The following is an 11,192-nucleotide window of genomic DNA, read 5'->3' on the forward strand; positions in this document are numbered from 1 at the left end:
AAAACACCAAACACTCAAAGGGGGCATTTTTAAAATGGTTTCACGTAAATATTCCAAATGCTGGTAAGATGCCATTTGTTACCAGTGTTGCCAGATTGGGTGGTTACCTGCCCAATTGGGCGGTTTGGGATGCCCATAGACATCCATGCATTTTGTTGAAATTGGGCGGAATTTAGTGCCTCTTGGCGCTTTTTGTGAGCAACTTTTGGGCAAAATACCAAATGCTGGTAATATGCCATTTGTTACTGCAGTGGCACATTGCTAGGCTTGGTGTTTGGCCATGTGGTGGTTGGTGTGTGTGGATAGGCAATAGGGAAAACCAATGGACAAAATGTTCTTTTTTTAAGATTGTATTTATTTCAACCATTATGTTTTACATAGCACAATGACTCAGGCGTATAACAGCCCTGACGGGACACAGTTTCTCTCTTGCTGTTGATGTGTTATGTCTCATATGTTTCCTGATGATCAATTTGACCACTTCACAATAATTCAAGTCAGATACAATGATGTCAGAAACAACATTGTGCAGATACGCATCACATATAGTTATGTAATTTAAAATAGTTATTAAGTAGGCCATGAAACAAAAACAAGAAAACATTGTGTAAAAACAGACATTTAGCACATTTTGGAGCACCTGCTGTAATCAGTAAAAAAAGGAAAATTGGTAAATTAGAAAATGACCAGAACACAAAATAATCTTAAAACCTTCACATGCTGTCTCCACTCACAAAAAAAATCAAATACAAACTAAATTAAAAACGTATAAAAAAACAAAAAACAAAAAAACAAAACAAAAAACAGTAACTCTGATCATGCTGTTTGCTGTTGTCCAATCCCTGATAACCTGTTATATATAAATTAAGAATCTCCTTGCACTCCACACTCATTTCCTTGGATTTTTTTTTTTCAAGTCAAGATGCCTCTATTTCCTCGACAAATAAAGACCACCCTGTCTCTCTTTTATCTCGTACTCTTGCTTGCAAACAGGTCATTTATTATATCACTTGAGAGATCATTTCACGTGGTTAAGAAATGACGTAAGGCATTTTGATTGGTTGGTTTTGCGGGGGCTCGGCTCTCTGTTGCTCTGTGTTGTGTGTTCTCGAAAGCATGGTTGTTAGCCAGCTAGCAACTTGGGTAGCTGCCAATGGGAAATTGCATTGCAGCCAACAAAGTCGCTAACATGGTTAGCAACTATGGTTTCGAGAAATGCACCCCTGACGCTATGACTGGCCTATCACGTGGAGGCGATCAGGAAGCCGGAGAAGGAGCAGTGAACGTTGTCGGCGGCGAACACACCGTTGGCCTCGTCATCGGGGATCTTGATGAAGACGGTGTCGTTCTCGTTGAGCTGCAGCACGGTGCTGCCGGACATCTGGTCCAGGAAGCCCTTGTTGTACTCGTCGTAGGTGAACATGACGGGGTCGTCGTTCCTGTACAGCGCCACCAGGGCATTGGCTCCATTCACGTGCATGTTGTAGGAGAAGTAGTAGACTCCGGGCACCTGGCAGGTGAAGACGCCGGTCTCGGAGTCGTAGTGGCCCTCGGCGTTGTACACGATGTGCTCGAACTTGATGGGCTCGCCGGATGGTGGGTATGGGGTGGTGGTGGTGGCAGAGAAGGCGGACATGGGGGCCTTGACCAGGGTGGGCACCATGATCTCACCTGGGCCCATGCTCTTCTCGAAGATCACCTCGCCGGGTGGGCCGGGAGGTCCGGGGGGTCCAGAGGGTCCCTGGGCACCGTCCTGGCCGTCGGAGCCGGGAAGTCCGGGTGGTCCCTGAGGTCCGGGGATTCCCTTGGCTGCGATGCCGGCTGGGCCAGGTGCGCCAGGAAGTCCGGGGTGTCCCTTGGCTCCGGGGGCGCCGGAAGGTCCCATTGGTCCAGCTGGGCCTCTAGATCCGGGGGCACCTGCGTCTCCTCTCTCTCCAGCGGGGCCAGTGAATCCGGTGTGGCCCTTGGGGCCGACGGGTCCGGGGGCACCTGGGGCACCGGTGGCGCCGCTGTGGCCCATCTCACCTTTAGCTCCTGCGGCGCCGGTAGCTCCGCGAGGTCCGACGGGTCCGGGGGCGCCAGTGTATCCCTGCTTGCCCTCCACGCCCTGGGGTCCCTGGTCTCCCTTGAAGCCCTTGTGTCCTGGAATGCCGGGGGCTCCGGAGTCACCCTTGGCACCGGTGGCGCCTCTCTCTCCTGGGTATCCCTTGGCTCCCTGAGGTCCGGTGGCGCCTGTGGGTCCGGTGGATCCGGTGGCGCCGGTTGCGCCCATGGAACCTGGCTCTCCCTTCTGACCGGTGGTACCGGGGCTGCCCACTACTCCCCTCTCGCCCTTCTGGCCGTTAGCGCCGGGCTTGCCGTAGCCAGGGATGCCGGGAGCGCCAGGAGCACCAGCAGCGCCCTGAGGACCTCTGGAGCCAGCGGGGCCGGGCAGACCTGGGGCGCCATTCTCACCTGGTTTACCTGACACGCCGATTCCGGGGGCACCGGTGTGTCCCTTGGGTCCCATAGCGCCGGTGGCTCCGGGGGCGCCATCTCTTCCTGGCATACCTGACTTGCCGGGCTCGCCTGGCTTTCCGGGCTGGCCGACTCTTCCGACGCCTGGCTCTCCGGCTGGGCCAGAGGGACCCATGGGGCCCATGGGGCCAGTGGCGCCAGCTGGTCCTTGAACGCCGACGCCTCTATCTCCCTTGGCTCCGGGGGCGCCAGGAGCGCCAGTGTATCCCTTGGGTCCCATAGCGCCGGTTGCTCCCACAGGTCCAGGGGCGCCGGTGGCTCCGGGTTTGCCAGTGGCGGAGAGTCCAGCGGGTCCTGGGCTTCCGGAGGGGCCGGGCATGCCTCTGGGTCCCTGGGGTCCCATGGCTCCAGTGTCTCCCTTGGCTCCGGGAACGCCGTTGGAGCCGGGTTTGCCGGGACCACCGGGGGATCCGGGTTTGCCGGGAGCGGAGTAGCCAGCGGGTCCTGGGGGTCCAGGGGGTCCGACTGGGCCGGGGTATCCAACGCCATTCTCACCTGCGGGTCCGGGAGGCCCGGCGGGGCCCTCGGGTCCGGGCTCACCTGGGGCACCTGGCTCTCCTGCTACCGACACCACTGCAGGAGGAACAGGACAAGTATACAGTTAGTGCCACATACTACCGAAACAGGTGTTTTCATTAGTGCCGATACTAAAACAGGTGTACACAGTAGCATGTATCACTATAGACACAGGTGTGCCATTTGAACTACTTCTATCAAAGCAGGTGCATTAATGAGTGGTATACTAATATTTCGTAGTGCTAAACACGGAAGAGGTCTAATAGGGCTATAGTGCTATAGGGCTAATACTAAAATGGGTGTTTCTTAAGTGCTAATAGGCTAATGAAAGCAAGGTACCATTATTGCTACTGCTGATACAGGTGTAGGCTACAGTATATCACTATTGAAACAGGTGTACCATTAGTGTTGCTATTGAACCAGATGTGTTAGGAATTTTAATTCTGAAGCAGTTGTACCATAGTGTTAATACTAGAACAGGTTTTAAAAAAAATCTTTACAGCTAATGTACAGCTATTGCTAATGCTAATACTGGCGTAGGAGTGCTATTAGTGCTAATACTGATGCAACATACATATGAGCACTAGATGCTGTGTTAAGCCCTTTGGCATGGCCCAACTTGAGCGATGCTATCTTGGGTCAGTATCCTATGTTTTTCATAGATGTTCTGTTACCGCCACCTACAGGATAATGTGTGTATCGCTTAGTCATAGATTGATGGCAGCGTCACAAAGGCTAAACATGGCAGCGATCTGACTTAAAACCATTCGTTCCAATTCAGAAGAGTGGTCAACGCAGCATCTAGCACTCATATCTATGCGAAGGCAGGTGTACCGCTATTGCTAATGCTAACGCTAACGCTGTAGCAGTTGTGCGATTAGTGCTGACACCATAGGCTAACAGGTGTACCATCATGCTAATTCTGATAACTGACTGTTGTGTGTTGCATGATGGGTTTTGAAAGGTGTGCTATGGCTAGCAATGGCACCTGAAATGGGTGTGAAATATAATGTCACATGTGCATCTTTAGTGAGTGCAAGTGTACATGGATTCATCTCCATATACACATTCACACAATAAGCAGCAAAGTGTGGAACAGTGTGGAGGAGCAACGGGTTTATTGTAAGTCACGCATCACTAGCAGTGCAATAACGTTTTATCATCTAGTCTCTGGAATAGGATTCATCACAACAGTACAATGACGTACACCACAAGGCAATGTGGGATTCATCAGGCCAATTTTTGTCTGGGGCATATTTCCATCGTGCATGTCAAGATTCAAATAAAACTCTGTGTGAAGATTCAAATGAAAGCATTGAAGTGTGTGTGTGTGTGTGGGGCGGGGGCGGGGGGGGTGAGAGAGAGAAAGAGAGAGAGAGAGAGTGAGAGAGATTGCATGTCTTTGTGAGTGCATGTTTTGAATTGTGCGCTAGTAAATAAGAATGAAAGTTCAGTAGGCTGTTTGTAGGCTAGCGTTTGTGGGTGAGTTTAATGACGTTGCAGTAATTTCAGTTTATATATCTTCCCCAAAAGTTTCAGAAAAAAACGTCCTACAGCCCAGACTGTAAATAGAAAAAAATACATTTTTGAGTTTGATTACATGCTGTGACATACTCTCCTTGCTGTTAAAAGCATACACGGCAAACTGGCAGTGGTTGTTAAAATCTCTGTATTGTTTTATCTGTTTTCATTAAGTTAAGCTACTATGAACAATAATAATTTTATATGTTCATTAAGTGAGTTTGTCAGATGGTAAAAACATCAAAAAAGTTAATATAACGTGTATGTTTTTTGTCACTCTGACCTACTACACTAACTCCCTCGGAGAGATCACTTTTTATAATCTTGTTTAACCCACTTCTGTGGTATCAGCAAGGGAATAAAACACAAGCAGATTAAGTGAAGCATTGTCAGCATGGCTACCCTGGCCTTGTGCAGCTCACCGTTGCTCTAGTGCTTTTTCAGTCTAAAATGCCTTAATGCCTCCATAATAACATACTCTTCATCTAAAATGAGTGTTTTCATTGTTTGTTTATGTCTAGGCTGTGAAGAAAAAGGAGATCTGATTTGTCATACTTAGGAAGCGTTTGTGCCTAGCCAAGCACATTTAGAAAAAAAACATAAATAAACAGAGAAGTCTGGTCAGGGTATGGCAAGACCATGAAGTTGAAATAAGCAGTCTGATTGTAAACAGTAATTTCAAATGTGCAACCCCACGTGGGGCCAGTCTGTGCCAAGCCAACCAACACAACATCTGGTCTGCAGCAGGACAAGAACTGTGCCAAATCTGGGCCACAAGAGGACCAGAAGTGAGCCATATGCTACCCATGCCAGTACCACACAGATTACATTTTGCAGTGCTAATTCAACCTTTACTGAACGGAGAAGGACCTAGAAGAGAAGATTGTTCCATTTAACTAAGTTTGGCAGTGTTACTTTTTCTATTACCGTGAAAGACCACCTAGAGTAAAAGAGTGTTGAATCCAACTCACTAAGTCTTGACTTGACACTGCAAAATGTGCTGTGCATGCTTCACCATGTGCCCACCCAACAGCCAACACCACATTGCTTTTGTCAGTGTTAATTCAACTCTTACTGAGTAGGAACAGCTATAAGAGAAGAGTGTTAAATTCATCTCAAGTGTTGAATTCACACTGCTCAATGTACTCTGCATGCTGCCCATGTGCCCACCCAACACCAGTCCAGGCCACAGTGGGCAGCTGATCTGAGTTGTTTACCAGTCCCTTGCCAGGATGCCTGAGGGTGCAACAACAGGTCTTAAGCACTTTGCTGCACTGGCAGTTACAGTCGCAAGTCAAGTGAGTGAAATTATCCCAGAATGCAGCCAAGAATAGTTTGCAATGCATGAGGGTTTTTTTTGCAGCCGACGTCAAAATGCGCCTGTGAGGCTCTTATGCGGGCTGGAATTGAAGGGCCCCCTCTTTTATGGCGGCCCTTAATGTGGTCGCACTCAGCAGCGCGTAAACCCGTTTGTTGCCCGATTGCCAAGTCGGGAGGCACGACTTGCTTATGAACCAAAACAGATGTTGCAGATGTTGATTTATTACATTATCTAATTAAAGGTACACCCCGCAACCCGAGTGGGTGTTTAGAGGCAGCCGGCTCGTGGGTTTAGACCGTAATCTCTCTCAACCATAATCGTGTGAAAGTGTGTTGCAGTTTTCCTTTTTTTGTCCCTTTATGTTCCTTTAATGTTTAAGCGCAATTGCTACTTTCCTGTTTTCTGTGATTAGCACGACTCTTGAATCTTTTGAAACATATCTGAAACTTTAAAGTAAAGATATTACATCTTAAAAGTTATAAAGATAGTAAATCATACCAGCATTTCACTGGAAATATAAACAAGAACTAAGGACCAATTGTCTTTATGATGACACTTCTTGCAATTCACTAAAGTCAGGATGCCAAAAGTGTGGCAAAGGAATAGCTATAAAATTGTAATCAGAATAAAATATATAATGTAAAACTAATCACTCCACTGCATTCACTAAAACTAGGAGGGAATAGCAAACATTGGATTTAAAATTAAAATGACTAACTAATAAATACTATATCTTGAGAAACATGTTTTTATGGATGTGTAGTATTATCCAAAAGATCCTGTGCATGAGCAATACACTTTTGCAAAACTACACCAACAAACAGCAGTTCAGAGACAGCTTTGTACTTTTGGATATTTAGGCCTACTCAAAATCATGCATTACTATGCCTGTAGGGCAGGGAATCTGTAATCTGTTAGAAAGAGCATTCTTAAGAATATCCTGCTCCACTGAATATTCTTAAATGTGATCTTATAGTCTTATCGTAGGCTAAATATTATAGTGTGACATGTGTTTTAAACTGCACCATCAATGTGTCAAAAGGACTCAAAAGTAAAGTTTTAAGATATCATATAGGCTCTGTTGCATGATACTATAATGTAATCTAGTAATGTAGTGTTCCAGTTAATGAGATTTAACTGGCACACTCTTGAAATGTTCATTCTGTACCAGAAAAGCAAGATATAGCTTCAACACATGAGACACAGCGCTCAAGTGAGTATATGAATCAGGAGCTGTAGGCTCTAAAAGGAAATCCTATTCTTTTGTGCAACATGGCTTGAATCTTTGGCATAATGTGCTGTAGAAGGCTGTGCTACTCACCATGACTCTTGACTGCGTAGGGCTGGTACTTCTTGACGACGTATCCCTTTCCGGTGGCTGCCGCCAGGGACACTGAGAGGAGGAGGATGACTGCTGCGCGGAAGTCCATTGTCTGAGGTCAAATCTGCAGGGGAATGAGATGGAGAGGTATTGGGATTACAAAGGTAAGCTAAGCAATTCAGTGTTCAAGTTCACCTATCCTTCCTGTTCAGTGCAATCCAGGCATTCAAATGCATGTATTGCAATGTCTTCTTCTGCTTTTGGGAAGCCAACAAAGATGCATGGCAGCACACAGTGACATATGATTCCTGCTTCTGAAGTCACAGGAATATAGTAAAAAATGCTGCTATCAAACCAGCTCTGAGCTCTGTGCCTGACAGCATCCATTTCTTATTCTGACTTAGCAGCAGCAATTCTGTCCTATAATGACTTGGCAGCATCAATGTAGCAGCATCACTGTGCATGTGCATGCAGTCCTGCATTTGACTGGTGCTGTCTACGCTCCCACTGTGCTGCTATAGGCCAAATACATTCTCCTTGTGCTTCTCCCGCATCTCTGCGTGGAGATGGAGAGAAACACTCCAATCCAAATCCAAAATACTCATGTCTATCTGCAAAACATCTGAATGAATCCATATTTTACAATGCAGTGCAAACAATCCAGCCGAGTGAAATGTAGCACAACATGTAAAGGACAACTCAGTGCATTGAAAGTCCAATTGATGAAGAGTGAACTGAAGGCCTTAGAGTAGGCAGCATCCTGCAACAGGTTGCAGGGATGTGGAGCAGCAATGAGAGGAGAGGAAAGAGGAGAAGAGACGAGCAGAGAACACAAGAGAGGAGAAAAGAGGAGAGAAAGAAAGAGTAGAGAAAATGAAATAGCCCATGAAATAAATCATGAATATCATGAAAACACATGAATAAATCATGAAATAAATGAGAAAATAACAAAATAAACATGGAAAAGATGAGCAAAGTGGAGGAGGAAGAAGAAGAAGAACCAAAGAGCAGAGAAGAAGACAAGATGTAGCCTACAGTAGGAAGGGGGGAAGAAGAGTTGGTAGGTTCTCTTGCACCTACCGTCAGACGTTTGGATCCAAATGAGTGAAAAAAGGAGAGAGAAGTTGTCCCGTGCCGGTGCTCCCGCCTCCTGTAAATCCTTGGGGTGAGGAGACCGTTCACAATCTGCTACTCTCCAGGACAATGCTGGGCCCTTTTATACTCTGCCCGTCTTCATTAAAAAAGCACCTACCACACTAGGTCCTCCCCTCTCGCGGCCACGCTATAATTAAGAAGTTAGATCTGCCCAAAGCTTCTGGCATGGCCTATGAGGAAGAGCTGTTTGCTTTCAGTATTTTTTTTTCTATTTTTTTTAGAAAGAGTCTGTGATTACATTTTCACTTTTAGATAGATAGCACACAAAAAGATGATCTCTGATGTGCCATATATTACTGCATGCTACAGTACCTGTTGCCAGTGATTTATTTTATCTTTTTTTGTGATTTTATCTGAACAAGTTTCTTCAATGTACACAGGCACAGACTGAATATAGGGGCAAGGTTTACTTTAATGCTTTTAGAAATGTTTATATCTCTCACCAGAGACATCAATACACTGTCTGGTGCATTTGGGATCCAAATATGCCCCAGCCAGACAGCAAATATTTATTTCTAAAAGTCAGTGTTTGTGTGTCTTCCAAGTCACTGTGACGCTCATGACCATGTAATGTTTAATGTTTAGGATGAAAGGAGAGCATTTTTAAAGCCTTAATGCTATATTTATGTTAACCTATATACTGTACTACGCCATCCTCAATTTTGGATTATTATTATTATGGCAACTTATTCTGACTAGCCACTGAAGAGAAGAAGTGGGAGTGCAGATGAAGCAAAACACACACTGACACTGGAAAACTGTTATATACGGTACTTAACTATGGCCATGTAGATTGTTTTTTATTTTATTTTATTTTATTTCTTTCTTTGGGTCGTCTGTTTCCAAGACAACTTTATACAATTTGAGTGCAAAGCAAATACAAGACAACACAATGGCACTGGATCTGAGGGAACAGTGGTGGCATAAAGCAGTGTTGGCATGCAGGAATAGATTCATATCATGCAAGGCGTGATTAGGCTTAATGTCCTGACTTGGCTCACCAGGGACAAACATGTTTAGTCTAAAACCTCAGCTTTAGATGGACAGTGTCAGAGCCACTATGTTTGGTCCGCTTGTCTGTTTGGGGGGATATAGTGAGGCTTTCATTAAATCCTACTATTTCAGGGCCTAAGTTTATAGTCCTTTGCTTGTGTATTTTTGTAAGTACTTTGCCCTAGAAACAGCTAATAAAGATATAAAAAGACACAGCGGAAAATGCATTCAGCTTTTTTTTTCTTATGTTTCTGCCTGTCACACTGAAAGTGGCACAGTATACTGGTGCAATACTGTAAATAACCAGGAGAGGGCGTACAGAGCTTTGTGGCACAGTAAATATCTTGCTGTTGTCGACTTCGCCACCATACCCCCAGACCATACCATGGTTTCATTCCTCTGTCTGTGGTGCCTATATGCTGTTGGCTTATACCTAATCAGAGGGCTCCTGACCATTCTCCGGCAATTGGCGACTAGGTTCAATTAATCAATGGCATGTGGGCATACTGTACATCACGGATGCAAGGACTCAGCAGCTGATTGTGCCTTTCCTTTCCTTTCTCCAATGAGGTTGTGTCGCTCGCAATTATTTGATTTAGTTTCTGGTCGTGGAGGAAATGCACACACCCCATTGATGATAAGGTACCCGCCCGAGGGGCCCAGGGAAGTATCATTAAAATTGTGCATGTACAGTTTGTACCTAAATCTTTGGGCACATAATGACACTTCTTGGGTTGATCCTCGACGACAGCTTCCAGAGGCCGCTGGTTTTGCGCATCTATTTGTGTCGCTGGGGTTTTTTTTTTTCGGCAGGTTTGTGCGGGGAGATTCCTATAGGGAAACAGCCAGAGCGCGGGGTTGTAATTAAGCATTCCTTTAAACACAAGGCGTGTGTGAGCATTTACAATTTTCAGAATTAAACTATCAAGTGCAATTTTCCAAAGTGATGCCTTAGGTACAAGCGTATAGTTATGGCATTTAAGTGGAGTTAAGAGGTATTGTTTGTGCACGCACATTTCCACTCAAACAAACAACTTGACATTTTGTACTTGGCAACAAAAAAATGATGATTCATGTTGCCAAGTACATTATTGTGAAATGATTTTGTAAGGGCTAAGTTAAACAAATTAATCAAGGGTTGTTGCCACAACACAAACACATCACTAACAGTTGTGGAAATGAACCATTGCACCACTTAAAGCCCTCTGTTCATATCACACAGCTTTTACTTTGTATATAGAAAACACTTTGGTCAAGTCTGATTTTTGGGGTGTTGTCCAACATCCCGAAATGTGTTGCCTGTGCCACCTTCATGAGTGCCCGGCAGCCATTTTCCTCTAAGCTATGTTTGTGTTTACAGCCCACAAGAGAGAGTAGACTCCTCTAACGTTGGGGACACCGAGCCAAATGACAGAGCCCACGAGGGCTGGGCCTCCTTTTTTCACCCCTTCCTTCACATAATTTCAGCTCCTTTTTTTGTTTATAAAAAAACCCTCTCCAAACCACAGGGGAACCAAAATACCATTTCCTTTGGTCCTATTTTTTTCACAAAGATTTGCTCATATCCAAAATACATCGTTGTTTGCATTGAGGCACGTGCTGTGAGAATATAGCATTTGTTTGTGCTGACCATTGGGGACAATATGGCACAGTGTTCTGTACATCCAGCAGACAGAGGACAGACATGTTAATTTTATGCATTTTCCCCAGAAGTGAAAGGAGACATGGCGACACTGACCGTCTCCATTACCTAAGATGATTCCATGGAAATTTCACGCATACAGAGACAGAGAGAGAAAGAGAGGGAGAGGGAGAGAGAGAGAGATAGAGAGACAGAGACAGACAGAG

At 45.4% G+C, this 11,192-nt stretch overlaps 1 protein-coding gene across 1 annotated transcript; it reads right to left on the reverse strand.

Annotated features, from left to right (window-relative positions):
- Positions 1-334: 334 nt before the first annotated feature.
- col10a1a (collagen, type X, alpha 1a) lies at positions 335-8,399 on the reverse strand. Its single transcript, XM_063183926.1, has 3 exons — positions 8,277-8,399; positions 7,197-7,320; positions 335-3,090 (listed from the first exon to the last, which is right to left on the reverse strand). Exons 2-3 carry the CDS (start codon positions 7,303-7,305, stop codon positions 1,244-1,246), a joined length of 1,956 nt encoding a protein of 651 aa, XP_063039996.1. The 5' UTR covers positions 7,306-7,320; positions 8,277-8,399; the 3' UTR covers positions 335-1,243.
- Between the last annotated feature and the right edge of the window lie 2,793 nt (positions 8,400-11,192).

Source organism: Engraulis encrasicolus, chromosome 19 (genome assembly GCF_034702125.1).
Source record: "Engraulis encrasicolus isolate BLACKSEA-1 chromosome 19, IST_EnEncr_1.0, whole genome shotgun sequence".
Classification (NCBI taxonomy): Eukaryota; Metazoa; Chordata; class Actinopteri; order Clupeiformes; family Engraulidae; genus Engraulis; species Engraulis encrasicolus.

What these genes read in the sequence shown, in the direction of transcription:
- col10a1a (XM_063183926.1), bottom strand. Translation starts at nt 7,305, where the DNA reads ATGGACTTCCGCGCAGCAGTCATCCTCCTCCTCTCAGTGTCCCTGGCG. An exon ending in CTACGCAGTCAAGAGTCATG is followed by an intron (nt 3,091 to 7,196) that starts GTGAGTAGCACA and finishes TTCCTCCTGCAG; the next exon opens with TGGTGTCGGTAGCAGGAGAG.